Raw genomic sequence first — 18,194 nt, 5'->3', positions numbered from 1 at the left:
TCTGTTTTTTTTTTTTTTTTTTAAACCAGAGCTTTGTTTGACTAGCCAGGTAACAAGACCTTAATTTAAGTCTTGGGATATTTTCTGATTTATTAGGCTGAATTAATAACACCCTAATTTTCTTTTGTAAATGTAAGCCTTTACTTTGCCATTATAGATTTATAAATCACTTTATAAATCACAAATGCAGAAGTTCTCAACCTTAGCTAAGCTACATACTAGAATCACTTGGGAAGCTTAAAAAAAAAAAAAAATCCCTATGTCCAGGCCACATCCCAGATCAATTACCTAAGAAAACCCAGAGGGGTTGGGACCCAGGCATCAGTAAAGCTCTCCAAGTGATTCCACGTGCAACATGGTTCAGAACACGGAGGCCTGATCTCAGACATTTAACAATCTAATTCAAATCTGCAAAAAGACCAAGAAATTTTTTTTGGCATCAACAAAAGCAAACCCTATTAGTTACGCTAATCAGATTTTGCACTTTCATTGTTGGGACTTGGGCTTTGAAGTACTTCACCATATGCATGCATTCTAGTGACAGGGAAGGTATGTCTCCTACTAGACGCAAGAATACAGAGGTGGTATGAGGTGGTTCACTCAAGGCTAGGTAATCACAAAGGCTCTGAGAGCTGGGGGAATCAGGAAAAAGCTGCATCGGACGGGGTGTAGGAGCTGAGCCTTGAAAGATGCCCAGGACCCGGCAGGACCGGAAGGGCTACGGGCAGCTGTGAACCAGAAGCTCAGCAGAGCACTCGGGGCAGATGGTCTGCTTGGCAGACAGCCGCTTATTTGAAGAAGTACATGGAGCAAGAGAAGTCTCAGGAAGAAAAGTTGGGACTTACCTGTAGGAAGCCTTCAAGGAGCATGCGAAGCAACTTGGACTTGATGCTGTAGTCATATGCTGTGGCTGAACAGCTCTGGGCAGGAGAGGCACGGGCTGGGCTGGGAGAGGAGCCCTGACACATCTAAGGCCCTGGGCTGTGAGGGGCAGGAGTGGAATGCTTAGAGAAGCTGGGCCCGAGGGACAAGCATACGTCCTCTGAGATAAAGCATGCTGGAAATAATGCATCATCACAAGTGAAAATTCTCCAATCTACATTTTATTTTTTACAACATCTGAAGCTCCGGTTTTCAAAAAATGAACAATGAAGACCCCGATACATGGGACTTCTCCTTTCACTGCAAATACATTCTTATAGTTTTAACAAACTTTTAAATATACATATGCTTTTTTATGTCATTACAGAATGCTTTCCTAGAGAAAACTGTTTTCCTCATATGTTAGGTAATTGACAAGTTGTTTGACAAAGAGCATAATTTATATTTACACATTTATATCAATTTCCCATATAAATCTATTAGAATGAAAAAACGAAATTTGAAGCAGAAACTACAAGTCCATTTATTTTCGAAAGCATGACAATCTTTGGGTGGAAAATATTCAATTCGGCTTGTTAAAAATAAACAGTAGAACCATCCCTTGCTTCAAAGCAACTGCTACATCCCTGAAAAGTACACGACAATTGGGCTGGTACAGCTTCACCTCCGTACTGAATTCAAAATTCCTGTTTCTTTCTGCTGAAGCTGATCTTCCCCAACTCCCCCCGGATCCCAGAGGGAAGGAACGCTTACAGTGCGTCACAAACATGGTCCACGCTTGATTCCCAACCATCTCCTTCTCCGGGCAACGTTTCTTTGGCCTAATTTGTGCTACTAAACATAAAAATGCAAAAGGAAACTTTAAAAGTGTCCTGTGAGTTCGAGTGGCCGTCCCCCCTGGGCTTCTCCAAAGGAGACCCCGCCTGGGGTGAGGACGCAGAGGCCACAGTCTGTCCCAACTGAGCATCCGGTGCTACCTCCGCTGTTGGTTTTTTCCGTCCCTTTGCACGAGCAACGGCAGGCACCGTTTCCTTCTCTGAAATATGTGGCTTAATTTTTACTCTGCTGTTAGCACATAAGGTTAGATGCACCTAACACTCAGATTCTGATACAACCTTAGCTTATCTGATGGATATGTTCCTGCAAAACTCACCCTGTTTACACGACGTTGCCTAAAGTAAGACCTCTCTATTCAAGTAGCGGGAGAAGAGGACCCATTGCCAGAATTCAGAGTGCAATCTGATTTTCCTAAAGAGCAGAATCCTCTTAGGGAAACCTGCAAGGCCACAGTGTTCACTCTAGCACCAGCGGGCATTCTTGCTAGGAGAGCGAGGGCTCCCTGATGTCGTTCAGGAGTTGCAAAGGATTCTGAATCCCTCATGCAGACTGCTTATCAATGGTTAAAAAGTGAAGTACAAATACCATACACTTTATAGCTTCCTTAAATCACCAAGAAACTACAGTTAAAAAAAATACAGAATTCTACCCCATTTAGAGTATTTTCCAATAATATTCTTAGTTAAGGAAGCCAAACTTGTTCAAAATCCCAATTTTCAGTGTTCCTGTTTTTAATGTTAAGGGCAGAAGTAGAATTCACATATTTGTAAGGCTTTTTACACGGAACCATATATAAAACACATTTTAGAGTTGTTGAAAGAATGAATCAAGACTTCTCAATCTTTGAACAAAACGGATTTCAAAATCTCCTTTACAAATGAAATGTAATTTATCTTGCACAACGATTTTTTAAATTTGGGTATTTCATTTAAAAAAATTATCTTCCCACCTAAATACTACCAGGGATACTGTGTCAAGTTGTCCTATAAATGCAAGTGTTATTCAAGGGAAAACAGGCTAGAGGTTCATACCCAAATTCATATGCTGTTCAAAGCAGCATCAAAGGATGGTGAGTACATTCAAACCACATTAAAATGCTAGCATTATGGCTTAAGGTTTGCATTCATATAAGGAAAAAAAACCTAGATAATAATTTTTTATAGAATTTTCCCCTTCTGGTTTTATTGATGTAACTGACATATAACATTGTATATATTTAAGGTGTATAGCATGAATTGCTAACATATATATTGAGAAATGATCACCACAGTGAATTCAGTTGATAGCACCGCAGTCACAAAAATTTTTGTCTTCCTGATCAGAACTTTTAAGATCTACTCTTAGCCACTTGCCAATATACAGTATAGGAGCATTGCTGATAGTCACCGGGCCACACATTAATTCTACCCCAGTATTTACTAATCTTAAAACTGGAAGTTTGTCCCCTTTGACCCCCTTCACCCAATTTTGCCCCCCAACCCCCGGCAACCACCAATGTGGTTTCCGTTTCTAGGAGTTTTTTGTTTGTTTTTAGATTCTACAATAAGTAAGATCCTACGGTATTTGTCTTTCTCTTCGTTTGACTTTTATTTTCCTTAGCAAAATGCCCGGAGGGTCCATATATTTTGTCCTCAACAGCAAGATTTCCTTCTTTTTTATGGCTGAATAGTATGCCGCCATACTTGTACAGCGCGTTTCCTTTCAGAATTCATCCCTCCGGGGCATTTAGGTTGTTTCTGTGTCCTGGCTCTTGTAAATAATGCTGCAGTAAATAGAGGGCTACACAGTTGTTTTGTTTCCTTTGGATATATACCCGTGAGTGGAATTGTGGGATCATCTGGTGATTCTCTGTTCTTAATTTTTTGAGGAACATTTATACTGTTTTCCATAGAAGCTATGTGAATTTATTGTAGATCTCAAAGGATAAACCGGTGTGGAGAAACCATTTAGTGCCCTGCTGACGTAGTTGACTTATCCTGGCAAGCACTGTATCCGGCCGTCATTTCTGTTCTCCTAGAAGGCGAGGCAAAAAGTATCAAAGATAAACATAATTAAGTACATAAATTCAATTCCAAAGTCTATTTAGAAAGCTGACAATTGAAAAAAACAACTATAGGAGCACATGAACTAGGAAATAAATGGTTTTTAAAAAATAATTTCAAATGTCTAACTACTCTCACTCCAGAGACCCTTCTATCCCTGTATTATATTTTTGATTCCAAAACAATAGAGCAGTATGATACAAAGTACTTAGTAAAGATTTGCTCATTTCAATTAAAACGAAGGCTAATGGGAAAGACTGGAGAGAAACACTTATTTTCCTAATACTAAAATTTAAAATCTGGCTCTGAGGTGAAACTTTTGAAAAGGTAACAATTCCACCAGGCTTCAAGTTCAATAATGCCCCATTTAACCCTCATGGTCAAGGAAATCATGTGTTTTCTAAGAGAGTCTCCTAAATAACTAAGGGTAACATCACAATTTTATGGTAACAATAGACATCTTTCTAAAACCTGTTATTCTAGCCCAATGCTTTTCAAAGAAATATATTATGAGTCACATGGGTAACTTTACATTTTCTAGAAGCCATATTTAAAAAAAGTAAAAGAGGCTAGCAAAGTTATTTTTAATGTATTTTACTTAACCCAATATCGTGTTATCTTACATTTTTTGTACTAAGTCTTAAAGTCTGGTATGTATTTTACACTTAACAGGACAACTTACAGTGGACTAGCCACTGGGAAGTCCTCAGTAACCACATGGGACTATCGACTATTGAATTGGAAAATGCAGGTCTAGTTCCTGCCTTAGTAAAATGACTGGAACGGACAGATGAAAACTAACCGTGGATGAGTCAGTGGTTCACCAGTCCGCGTGCCCCAGTGACCCCTTCAGGGATGCCTACCCAACCTAACAGCTAACCATGTCAGTTTTGGATACCCTAGTACTTCTTTCTCTGGGGGAGGCTATCACGTGAACCACCACCATCACAAAAATACACTCGTGTTCGAGCAATCTCCTGAGGACTAATGGGAACCATTTTATATTGTGAGTTAGGACTATCAGTGAATTCTCTGAGACTGCCATCTTTTTCTACTTTTTGGAGTCAATACTTCTTTTGTTTGTCTGGTGGTGGAATCCTTTTCTTCTAATAGAATTTTAAATAGAATCTAAGAGAGGAGAAAGATAAAAAGGATTCACCTTTTAGGAAACACTTATTTGATAGAACAATGAAGCAATTTAAAGATGGTGAAAATCTAACCCTGGATTACTAATTACAGATGTCTTATACTACATTACTTATATTACATTACTTATATAAAAATGACACATCATCCATTATATGGCCTTCCAATGTTTACAGACACGTTGGAGCTCACGACAGACTGAAATCTACCTTCCTGGTTGGCTTTAGCCTCAAAGGAATTCTAAGAGACCAGGAAGATCCACAGGACTGGGGAGGCCCCTACTGCCACTTTGGTTGGTATGTTCCGTCTTCCCCTTTGCTCCTGTGACCCAAGACGCCACTCTGCTTTTACCAAGAAATGGCCCTTCCTAATCGGCCTCTGTAGAGTCTGCTCCCAAACTCTTGACTGTAATGTGGGTAGCACCTCACATTATAAGTAGGGGGATACATATCTCCTCTCTTCCCGGCTGTGTAGACACACAGTCTGGCACAAAGGGAGGAACACTTCCAATTCATTTCATTAGGACAGAGAGCAGTGAGGCTCAAAGGGTCTAAGGCAATGCAAATCATAGTTTTTCAAAATCTAAGGATTTTTTGGTTGGTTTCTCTTTCATACATTAAAGATATTCTCTTCATGGAAAACAGGTAAGTGCCTTTAAAGTTAATATTTACAAGGTGAAATTGAATTTTTTTTTGAATGCTTCTTTTACAAAATTAAGTAAAATATATTTTGGTTTCTGCAAAAGGGTCTTTTTCCTCCCTGCACTTAAAATGAACAGATCCTATGATTATTTCCCACTGGGCTAACAAATTTCTGCGCTTTTGGATTCACAACTACTAGGTGGTCAAGGGAGCCTGACAATCTGATAAAAGGACAACGGGAACATTACTCAGTTGGAGCCTATGTCAAAGTAAACACCTGCCAGGACATGTTATTTAAAACAGGAATGGTATAAAAACATCAATAATTTAGCAAAGGGCACAGGAATCCTCCTTGATGTTTACTGTTAACATATCTTAGTTCAGAGTATTGATATCTAAATATTCATTGACTATTTTCTGTTCTAGAAAGGACATCTCTGAAAAGAAACACACAAAGCCGATACCTTTTAACGATAAAAGCAAACCTTTCTCTCATCTCTTCTTCTCAGAGAGAATTAAATTTTACTTCTCTGTGGCTCTCACCAGTTTGGTATGTGCTGAACAGAGGAAGGGAAAAGGGCTGAATAAAATAGTCACATCAAACCAAAAGGCAGCAGAGCGGCATAATAAGTGGGATAAAATCAATGACAGGAAAATGGAAGCACAGCTGACATTTAGATTCATCAATGACGACTTTTCTGATTCTCATTTAGGAACGTGAAACAGGAATTTTGTGCAAGAAGCTACTTTGATGTTGATGTCTTATAGGTCACCCAGTAGATGAACAGATTCTAAATTTCTGTGCAATCTGTTTACCTCTGAAACCATTCAGCCTGATGCGAATAATGTAAACTCTCTGTGAGGACAAAGGGTCCTTGTCTCTCACACCTTAGATTTAGAGGGAATACCCACAGCATATATTAAATCCATGCAATATTGTCTGAGAAGTCAATTTTATGACAAGGCAGACATTTTCAGATGCATCTTGACTTTCACATCGGGTAGAGTTTCCTCCTGAGGCACATCTGCTTTCCCCGCTGAGGGACGACCTCTATAAAACTTATTACCTGACATCCCATTTTTCTGGAATGGATCTAAAGTTTACTCTCTTGACTCCCCAATCCTTTCTTATTTATTAGTTGTTTAAAATATTTTGAAGAGTTTGTTGAAAGCTCAAGAATTGGAGAGCCAAGTAGAAAAACGTTCAAGTTGATTTGATCTTTCAGTTTTTGGCCCCATGTCACTACACTCCCCGCTGCCTGATCTGGCCACTCGATGGAGTGAATCCCCAACCTCTATAACCTTCATTTAAGCACTGACGGCTTAAAAATTACAAAGTTACTGGCTCAGTCATTATTATAAAAATAGGTTTCTATTTTAAGTTCTACCAAATTCTTAACAGAAAAAACCAGGAGAACTATTGAGTCACTGGTAATAAAACACAAAAAGTATGTAAATAATTCTAATGGACTTCAGCAAACTCTCACTTCTCCAGGGATGATGTCACCAGAGTAGAGAGAAACATACACTTATGAAATGAAAATCACCACCCGTATGTGAACACACTGATGTCAAGCAAAGGCATCTGTTTTCTGGAGCCGCACAGTCTTGCCAAGCCAGACAGGACTCAAGCAGTAGCAAAGCACCAGGCAAGAGCTGATGATCCCCGGATGAGAAAGTATGGCCACAGATGAGGTAAGACAGGAAACCGGAAGGAAAGAGGAAGGGGTGTGTAGGTGGGGCCCATTTCACGCCCCCGTGATCCCATTCTATTCCTAGCTGAGACTGAGGAACAGACAACCCTCACAGGACCCTTCAGCGTGGGGCCACGTTCATCAAATTGTTCAGAGACATTTGATGGCATGAAAAATGACGACTTACATGATGTTTGTACTTTGGGATGGAGGTCACGGAAGGGTAACTGTGTTCCCAAGTCATCACAAATACAAGTTTAAACCAAAATTCATTTTGTAACAAGTTTTGGCAGCAATTTGGGGCGGTCTGTGCCTAGTGCCCTGCTTCCAGAGTTACCCCCTAGGAATACAGCAGTTACTGCATACACTTTACAGTCTCATAAGGAAGTTTCTGAGGCAACAACACTCCGTTTCAGAGAGAAAGGCGTGGACGTTAGGCACTACAAAGAATCTAACAAATCTTTACTTTTTTTTTAAAGCAATATAAAGTTAAATATTAGCCCGCACACTTTTTAAAAACATACACATAGATGTGGTGTCTTTAGAAAATCCAATTATCTTAAACAGGAGAAAATTTTACCATTAAGTTTGATGGTGTTTCTTCAAATTTCAAGAATATGGGTGCATCGATAATAGTCTCCAGCCTGGTAACTGAGAGACATGGGATCTCAGATCACTAATGTTACTGAAATCCTTCATCTGGGGTACACTGCTCACATAATTGTTCAGCTTTAAAAGACCCATTAACTGGTAGCTAGAGAGAGTATCATTAACAGTTGTTAAGGAACCTGTATGTATTTTGATGCAGTGTTGTTTTAAACAAAGGAGCAGAGAGCTATTTTGTTCTGTTTTATTTTTTTGAGAACCTATAAAACTTTTGGACTTGTAAAAATATTTCTGATAGTAGTTCCTACTCAGAGTGCTGTGTATATGTAATTTTAAAAATATACTGCTGATTTAGTAATCAAATATGCATATCATGTGTTCTACAAATATAAGATTGAAGACGCAAATGAAGGCATGGTGGATATTTAAAAATAGTAACTAAGGAGGGGGGCCTGGGTGGTTTAGTCAGTTAAGCCTTCGACTCTCGGTTTCGGCTCAGGTCCTGATTCAGGGTAGTGAGGCTGAGCCCCAAGTCAGGCTCCGCGCTCTGCATGGAGTCTGCTTGAGATTCTCTCTCCTTCTCCCTCTGCCCCTCATGCTAGTGTGCTCTCTCCCTCTCAAATAAATAAATCAATCTTAAAAAAAAAATAAGTAATATTTTAAATGTCTGCGCTCTTTATAAGTAAATACTGTACTTTTATTACATAGCCTAAGCCAGATGATTAATATACGGGAAAATATATTCCATAAAACCATGAATACCAAAAGTCTTAAAATTATTAGTCTGATTTCAAAGCTATAGGGAAATAAATCACTAAAGATCAGAAATTTCAAAGCACCTAATTTGGTCTATGTTCCAGGATTTATTCCAAGTCTTTAATAAATTGTAAATTATTTAAGATTTAAGTCTGATGCTTAAAACCCCTATTCTGCTCAGAAGATATATACTTGTACATTTTTTTCTATCTTAAGATGCCCCACTTTTCATTTTTATAGATTAAAACACAGATAAAGTTAATAATGAGGTGCTTTGTAAATCTTACCCCTGTCAGCAACCCCATCAGTTTTACTGCAACCTAGTAAATTAAGAGAACATAAGAGGGAAATCAAATAGTGCTGTTTTTCCTTCCCCAGTTCAACAAGTATAAGTAACAACTCTACATAAAAACAAATCAAATGGGGAATGTGAATGAGAACCTATGTAGCTTCTTACAATTACCTAAGTTACACAGATAAATGGAAACTTTGATCATACAAATTCCAAGGAATACAACTGTCCAAGCCTCCACAGTGAGCCGTTCTAAATTTTGTCTTAGCCATCAGTGCAATGTAGGACACAGGGTAAAGCTGGGTGGGGAAGGCCCCATAATGGTCCGTGATCTGCTACAGAACCTAACTCTCAAATCCCACAGAAACGTTTCTTGCAGTCCTGATAGCTACGGCCACTGCACAGAATCCTCTGACTGCAGGGGCAGTAAGAGCCCCCCGAGGTTGTTGCAGTAAACACATGCAGCCAGGATGGCGCGCTCATGCAGGCACAGTTTCGAAAAAAAGACGGTATGCGGGACAAACAGAAAAGCTGCACAAAATGACATCAAGACTGAGAAGGACCATGAGTTAGTTAGAAGGAACGTGCTTTTATTTACCCTTTCTTCTTGTGTCGATAACATATGAACAGGATGCAGCCAACTACTGCAAGGCCGGCAACTACAAGAAAACAGGAAACAAATATATAACCGAGAGCTGCGTGTCAAGATTCAAAATTTAGCAGCAGAAATAAGAAAGTGTTGGTTGCATTTCAGTGGTTAGAAAATGTTATTTTATTTAAGCATATATCTATTTATATTCCGTCTGGACTCTTACTATCTAAAGCCCATTCCCTGGAGTCACTTGAATAGTCCACAGGAAGCCAGAGAAGAATCCTTGCTTAGTTTAGAAAATTATCAAAGCATCTTTGGGATGCAAACTCATGACCAATCATCCTAAAAACACATTGTAGAATTTAGGGCTTGTTACTAAGCGGACATGTACAGTATAAAAGAATATACATTCACCAGCAAAATGTAGTGTATCATATACAAGGTCAGGCTACTCTAGACTGGTGGACTTCATTTCAAGCTATAGAAACTGAAAAGTTAAATTAAAAATCATTTAATTAAATTTTAAAATAATGCACTTTTTCAGAGTAATACTTTTATTTAAGTGGCATCAAAATTTGGGCTACTTACGGACACCAAGAACAATAATGGTGGTTATTTTGCCTGGGAAAAAAATGAAAACAGTTTGAAGATTGTCCCCGAGGTCCCCGAGTATAGTTGTATTTAATTTTGATCAGATCATCTATACGCTACAGCAAAGAAGTTCTTCCTCAGTCTAGTTTTAGCATGAGCACTAGTTCTGATCACAGAACCGTTGGAAGCTGATCCTACATTCAGGCTCCACCTTGTAAGACTTCACTTCTGACTGTTTTGTGCTGTCGTTACCATATCAGGTTAGTACAGCTTTACTAGGACAATTAGAATTCAGTAGATTTCAAAATGTATTACTCCATTAGAGTTGGTTTCGTTCAGTATTCATTCTATCATTTGTGATTTTGGTAGAAATTCCTATTTCTTACACAAAAGTGGGGTGTGTGGAATAAGTCATAAATAAAGTTTCACCCATCTATCACACAGATGTTAGCTGCCGAATCCTCAAAATCATACTTTATCTTACCAACAACCCCTTCTGATCTTCCACCCCCTAACTCCAAGACATAATCCTCATTACCAAGGAGAGTCTAAGTATGTAAATGAAACACCAGGGCACATGGATGCAAATAATGCACAGAAACTTAAACATGCATTTTTGACTACCCAGAGAGAAATGAATACATACTACAAAATCTTAATTCTTAGCAATGATGTCAGGAATACCTCTGCTTCTAAACTGCCATTATTTATATTAAATTTCTGGAAGTCAAAGCATAAAATGTCATGTTTAAGTCTGATACAAATAAAAGTAATAGACAGTTCCCTTCATTTACTTATCAAGAAATCTTTAACTGTCACAACTATACTTTTTTTTTCATTTTCTTTAACTTACATTGTGTGAACTATGTGAGCCTACGTAAAGTTTGCCACACCAGCGTGTTACAGAAAAAATTAATCCAATCTATAGTACTTTAAGGCTTATGTATACAAGGGACAAGTAGAAAGAAAACTGATCTACAAATTCATAAAAAAATAACACTACCATGTGGATAGCAAGTTATGTTTTATGTATTTTAACCTATATATAATCATAGAATTTAAGAAAGGTACCTCACCGTACTAGGAATCCGATTTGGGGAGGGAACACCTCTTAAAAACTATATTGTCTGCATGTATTCACACATCCTGCTGTTTACATCTGCCATGGTATCTACATTATTAAAATAACTCCAAATGTCAATTTTTACCAATTTGTGACACACACGCTGTTTCTTCTCTAACTACAAGTAATTGAAATATGATATTTACATGTAGAACTCTAGGGTCTAATAATACAAGGCTATTAATAACCAAAATAGTACCTGAAGTCTTAGTATCTTCAGGTGTTGATTCATCACCAGGACTTGGCGGAGGTCCTGGAAAAAAAAAATGGAAATAAGTTAAAAAAAAAGAGAGAGAGAGAAAAATAAAGTTTAAAGACCTCTAAATTCATAGGTTTTGATTTTTCACCTTTGTATAAAAATCCTTGTAATTCCCTTTTCCTTATATAAATGAATGTTTCCCATTAAAGGTAGCATCATAATATATTACAAATTTGTATGTGATCAGCATTCTTCTTGTTACTTCCGGTGACAAGGCAACTGTATTATAAGTGTATTGTTAAAATTATGGATTTAATTAAAATTCTGGATTCAACATGGGGTGCCTGGGTGGCTCAGATGGTTAAGCGTCTGCCTTCGGCTCAGGTCATGATCCTGGGATCGAGTCCCACATCAGGCGCCTGCTTCTCCCTCTCTCCACATTTGTCGCTCATGAATAAATAAATAAAATCTTAAAAAAATAAAATAAAAAAATAAAATTATGGATTCAATGTGATTCTACTCAGAAGTAAAAGTTTGGGAGGCTAAATAAACTATTGAGATATTGATTGCAATAGAAGGAAACTTCAACATGATGAAGGCCATTTATGAAAAGGCCATCACTTGCATCATACTCAATAGTCAAAGACTGAAAAGTTTTTCACTTAAGATCAGGAACAAGACAAGATACCTGTGTCTTCCACTTCTATTCGACATAGTATTAGAAGTTCTAGTCAGAGCAATCAGGCAAGAAAAAAAAATAAAAAGCATCCAAATTGGGAAGGAAGAAATAAAATGATCCCTGTTCCAGATGACAGGCATAACCTTTACATAGAAAACTCTTAAGGATCACACACATCCCTATTAGAATAAATGAATTCAGCATAGCTGCAGGGCACAAAATCAACACACAAAAATCAGTTGTATTTCTATACACTAACAATGAATAAACCAAAAAGGAAATTAAGAAAACAATCCCATTTATAATAGCATCAAAAACAAACAAAATAGGAATAAAACAACCAAGAAGGTGAAAAACTCATACACCAAAAAGTACAAAACGTAGCTGAAACAAACTGAAGACATAAATAAATGGAAAGACATCCCATGATCATGAATTAGAAGACTTAATATTATTAAAATGTTAATACTACACAAAACAATCTACAGATTGAATGCAACCCCTATCACCATCTCGAATATGCACTGTTGCAGAAACAGGAAAAAAAACCTAACTATAATTCATATGGCATCTCAAGGGACAAAAAATAGCCAAGATAATTTTGAAAAAGAAGAGCAAGGTTGGGGGGACTCACGCTTCCTGATTTTAAAACTTACTACTACAAAGCTACAATAATCAGAATAGAGAGGTACTGGCACAAAGACAGACACACAGACCAACGGAACAGAATAGAGAACTCAAAAATAAACCCTTATGGGGCGCCTGGGTGGCTCAGTCATTAAGTGTAGGCTTTCACCTCAGGTCATGATCCCAGAGTCCTGGGATCGAGCCCCATATCAGGCTCCCTGTTTGGTGGGAAGCCTGCTTTTCCCTCTCCCACTCCCCCTGCTTGTGTTCCTGCTCTTGCTCTCTCTGTCAGTAAATAAAATCTTAAAAAAAAAAAAAAAGATTCAAAGTGAGATGATGAAAACATTTTGGACATACAGATAATTGTGATGGTTGCAAACAATGCGAATGTACTTCATGCCACTGAAATGTACATTTAAAATGGTTAAAATGGTAATATAAGTTTATTTAGAGAAATTAACACACAAGGGCACCTGGGTGACTCAGCCGATTAAGCATCTGACTCTTGATTTTGGCTCAGGTCATGATCTCAGGATGGTGAGATGGAGCCCCACGCTGGGCTCTGTGCTCAGTGGGAAGTCTGCTTGTTCCTCTCCCTCTGCTACTCCCCCTACTCAGTCTCTCTCTCTCAAATAAATGAATAGGTCTTGAAAAAAATTAACATACAGAAGTCTAAACATTTCTAAAAAGTGTTCTGCCAGATTATTAAAACCTATCATACTATACTATGTAAAAAATTAGTACTATAAGTAAAAAAAAAAAAACGATTTGGTGCTGGCACAGGAAGGCAGAGCTCCAGGGTACAGGAGAATGACCAGAACACCCATGAATTTAATATAACAAAAATTGGTACTTGAAATTGTTGGAGAGAGGACAACTTATTCAACAGATGTTCCTACTTTGCCACTGGGTGGGGGTGGGGGTGGGTGGGGTGGAGAGGAACCCTGTCTCACTCCATACACCACAGTGAATTTCAGATGCAACAGCAACTTAAATGCAAAGAATGCAATCAGATGCATGGTTGAAATGATTATATGTTTCAGCATGGGGAAAACCTAAAGCCTTTATAAAAAAGACAAAACACACATAGTCATTAGGGAAAAGATCAATACACTCAACTACCTGTTAATATAAAACTTCTACACATATAAAAGGCCCCAATGGGAGAACAGTTTATATAAACTGTGGCATATCTTTTTTTTAAAGACTGTATTTTATTTATTATTCGAGAGACAGAGCGAGCACAAACAGGGTGAGGGGCAGAGGGAGAAGCAGACTCCCGGATGAGTAGGGAGCCCAATGTGGGGCTTGATCCCGGGACTCCAGCATCATGACCTGAGCTAAAGGCAGACACTTAATTGACTGAGCCACCCACGTGCCCCCAAACTGCGGCATATTGTAAAGTCACCATTCAAAAGGATGGGATATAATAAATCTGAATATAACCCTAATCCAGGAAGTGGGAAAAGTGCAAGTTTCAGAAAAATATGAATAGCATGATGCCATTTTTATTCAAGAATGAAGAAAATGAACACCAAAATATGTATAACTACACAGAAAAGGATGCTTATGGACAGAAATAAATTAAAAAAAGATACCCTAAACTATTAAGTGATTAACTCAGGTAATGGACTAGAGAAAGAGAGTAAGAACCCATCTTTTATCCTATACACTTTTATAATGTTTGAAATTTTATAAACATATTCATATACTTATATATTAAAATTATAAAAAGCAATCTATATCCAATAGTATAAAAATCATAAAAGAAATCTGACTAGTAAAATTAAGGCAAAGAAAAAAACCTAGAAAAAACTGTTCACTTCATGTTAACAGAGCTTTCATTTATAATGAGTTCTGACAAATCAACAAGAAAAATATTGTAGAAACCTAATAGAAAAATGAGCAAAGGGCATGAATAAATTAAAGTAGACCAAAAAAAGTTCAGCTTCACTGATAATTAAGGAAATGCAAATAAATATATGACATCATTTTTAACCCATCACCTTATAAAGCTTTTTTTTTTCCCCGAAGATTTATTCATTTGACAGAGAGAGTATGGGCAAGAGCAGGTGGAGTGGCAGACTCCCACTGAGCAGGAAGCTGGACACGGCTCAATCCCAAAGACCCTAGGATCACCACCTGGGATCACCACCTGTGCAGAAGGCAGACGCCCAACTGAGAGAGCCACCAGGAGGCCCAGTCTTAATAAAAGTAGGATGAAGAGTTGCTGAACCTGGATGACTTGAACTCGGAGGCATAGTCGTATGAGGAATCCTGGATTCTGAAAAAATTCATTTGTTTAAATTCACAAACTTTATCAGTACAAAATTATGGATTTAATTTTGATTTTAAAAAGATTATGTCTCAAAGGTACTGAACCTGAGACACTCAAAATTGGAGGTTTTGTACTGGGAGTCGTCGACACTGGAAAACAAAATAATGTAGATGTATCAAATGACTGAGAGTTACTTACCTTTTCAACTTTGTAATTCTATTTCTGGGAATTTAAGCTAAATATCTATTTGCACAAGTACATCAGAATGTATGCATAACAATGTTTGCCATAGCTTTGTATTTTAAAATGGAAATCCCAGAAGCTAATTGACAATAAATCACACAAATAATGGAGTTCAGAGATAGCAACTCTGAAATCTGGAAGATAGTTCCTTCCAACCATAGCAAAATAATCTTTCCGTTCTTAAGCAGAGTAGCTTATCAGCAGAACCGGTAAAAAATCCTCCATTTCATTTCAATGCATAAGAACTACTCCTGTCTTTCAGTGGCTATGCAATCTATTTTCTATTGCTAAATAAAAATGCCCAGTAAAAAGAAAAGAATAAATGTATGAGACAAGGAGTTTGGTGGGGGTGGGGAATGCAAATATAGGTCTTATTCTGGAGATAGCAGAAATGTCCCACTTTAAACTGTGCTACAAAAACAAAACCACCACCACCACTACCACCACCACCACGAACACCACCAGCAACACCACCAGCAACACCAACAGCAACACCACTACCAACACCAACACCAACACCAAAAACCAAACTAAACAGGTTGCAGTCCAGCAACTGAAACACAGTCCTGGACTAGAAAGACACCCTTAAGGAGCCAAGAGATCACTTATGCAAGGAATAAAACAGCAAAGTAAAAGATACACAAAACATATACATTAAAAACAGAAGACAAGGCCCTTCCTCTTCGCTAATATTCATTCGAGTGATGTTATATGAGCTACCTTTAGGAGCTTCCCATATTCAAGGCACTGTGCTGTTTTAAATGAATCCAATGAAAAGTTTACTATCACTCACTGGGGAAGGCATTAAAATCATTTCACAAATACATACACATTTAAAGTGTCCATAACTTGCCCACATTTATATACCTGTTGCTATCTATATGCTATGGCGAACAGTTTTAGAGTCGTTAACAACTTAATAATGACTATCAGGATGTTCTTCCTCCTTTCATTACTGATAACATGATGAATGCATGTAAAACATTAGCGATTTAGATGATTTTGAAAAATATAAGCAAGAAGGTACTAGACCTGAGACACTCGAAATTGGAGGTTTTGTACTGGGAGGAGTTGACACTGGAAAACAAAATAATGTAGATGTATCAAATGATTGAGAGTTATTGCTGGCATGTGCACCAGGAATTTAAAAGATTTTCAGAAAATACAAGCAGAAAGTTACTAAACCTGTGTGATTCAAAGCTGGAGGACTGGTACTAAGAGGAATCAGCACTGGAAAAGAAAAAAAAATGTAGAGTGAATCGGCCACCTGGGAAGTAATGCTTTCTTTTCATTTATATGAAGTAAGCCTTCCATTCCTGGCTTATTTAGGTAAAAATTCCCATGCTTCAATTTTCTGAAAAATGGTTGCTGTTCATTTTTGCACATAAAGCCAAACAAGAGAAATTTATATACCTCTGTGACATACCTAACATGCAAAGACCCTGTGAAAACATACAAAATTACAACAGCAGAATTCTTTTGTGAATTGTCACACATCTGTCATGGAAATGAATACAAGACAGAGTTAAATACTTAAATTGCTTCTATTCAACTATTTGGCATCACCTCCATTTAATGGTGAAGAAACAAAATTAAAAAAAAAAAAAAGACAAGAAGGAAAATGATACCCGTTGTACCTTTAAGACACATTGGCTTTGCCGGTTCCCAAGTACTGTTACTGCCACAGACAGCTCTGTTGCTGCCCTCATGGTAAAAACCCGGTAAGCATTCAAATGTGACTGTTGCTCTGTAGTAATATTTTCTTCTAAATCCTGATACCAGTCTTCCATTTTCAGGGTCTGGAAATGGACATCTGACGACTGTAACATAAAGAAAGTCCAGAATAAATGGAAACTTGCTCTAACATAGGAGCAGAAAAAATATACAAGCTAATAATTCCCAGCAGGAAGAAACATACAAGGAATGAAAGGCAAGGTATTAAATAAAAGAAAGAAAAAAAAAAAGACACCCAAGAAACCTGCATACGTGTGTACATTTTAACTCCAGGGAAACAGATTTAGAGAAATCTAATAACTTTTTTCCATCTAGAAAAGACTAGCATTAGAGTTTATTGGCTTTCCTACATTTTTTCCTGTTACTGACAAGGTTTGAGAAAGGCCTGACTGCCACATACAAATCTGGGGTAAGTTCAAGAGCAACTTTTGATCCTCCTTTGCTCTAGGGACTTTCTGAAGGTCATGTTGACACTGATTGCATACCCTGCTTTTCTAGAAAGGTGGGAAACACCCTTCTGAGCAGGCAATATTTGAGCTCACATTTACAAGTTGAAAAGCAGGTAGCCATGCAAAGATAGGCAAAAAGGAAGTGCTCAGGTAGCAACAACATACACAAACCGGGAAGTTCAAGAAATGGAAAGGCCTGCAACCCAGAGCTCAGACAACACATTTTACCCTGTAAACCAGTACATGAGCACACAGGCCTAAAATACAAGTGAGCCTCATACCAGCGGGCTCTGCTATTTCCCATTCCACTCTACCTCTGAAGAGGTAAACTACTAGTCATGACCTGATAGGACTGATTTCAGAATCGATTAATGGGCTTAGGAGAATTTGGAAACAAAGACAAAAACCACAGGGCTGGGCAGTGAGTATAACAGAACATCTTAGGACATTAAATCTGAGCAAGAGAGAAGGGCCAGAGAGTGGACAGCCTTTTCAACCAGAGGACTGTTCTTGCCCTGTTCCCAGGGATTCTGACTTTCCCGCAGCCTGAGGAACTTCCGGTAGCAATTCCTACAGTGCAGGTCGGCTCGTGATTCCCTTGGCTTGGGTTTATCTCCAAATGTTTCATTTCCTCATCTTCAGTTTTGAAAGATTTCTCCTTGACGGAGAATTCTAGATTAAGTTTATCCAGCACACTAGCAGATACTGTCTTCCAGTCTCCACCGTTCCTCAGGACAAGTCAGCTGTCACTCACACTGGGGTCGGGGACAGTGCGACAGGCGT

At 38.1% G+C, this 18,194-nt stretch overlaps 1 protein-coding gene across 4 annotated transcripts in view; it reads right to left on the bottom strand.

Annotated features, from left to right (window-relative positions):
• Nucleotides 1–1,085: 1,085 nt before the first annotated feature.
• The window catches only part of LOC148162792 (membrane cofactor protein-like), a 35,096-nt gene continuing 17,987 nt past the window's right edge, over nucleotides 1,086–18,194 (bottom strand). Inside the window, exons 6-13 of one of the 4 annotated variants that reach the window (XM_088016968.1) lie at nucleotides 16,866–17,048; nucleotides 16,414–16,458; nucleotides 16,261–16,305; nucleotides 11,402–11,455; nucleotides 10,077–10,109; nucleotides 9,495–9,555; nucleotides 8,892–8,924; nucleotides 1,086–3,732 (exon numbers count right to left, since the gene is read on the bottom strand). In XM_088016968.1, coding sequence (XP_087873094.1) covers nucleotides 8,915–8,924; nucleotides 9,495–9,555; nucleotides 10,077–10,109; nucleotides 11,402–11,455; nucleotides 16,261–16,305; nucleotides 16,414–16,458; nucleotides 16,866–17,048 — 431 coding nt within the window. In that variant the 3' untranslated portion in view covers nucleotides 1,086–3,732; nucleotides 8,892–8,914. Of the gene's footprint in view, nucleotides 3,733–6,012; nucleotides 6,106–8,891; nucleotides 8,925–9,494; nucleotides 9,556–10,076; nucleotides 10,110–11,401; nucleotides 11,456–16,260; nucleotides 16,306–16,413; nucleotides 16,459–16,865; nucleotides 17,049–18,194 lie in introns of all 4 variants that reach the window. The other 3 variants (XM_088016967.1, XM_088016966.1, XM_088016969.1) reach the window with 3 other exon arrangements.

The sequence above is a fragment of the Eumetopias jubatus genome, unplaced genomic scaffold, assembly GCF_037043125.1.
Source record: "Eumetopias jubatus isolate StellerSeaLion01/CBP00866 unplaced genomic scaffold, mEumJub1_p1.0 scaffold_12, whole genome shotgun sequence".
In the NCBI taxonomy this organism is placed as follows: domain Eukaryota; kingdom Metazoa; phylum Chordata; class Mammalia; order Carnivora; family Otariidae; genus Eumetopias; species Eumetopias jubatus.
Note: the sequence above shows the minus strand (reverse complement) of the source record. Positions and strands in the feature narration are given on the sequence as shown.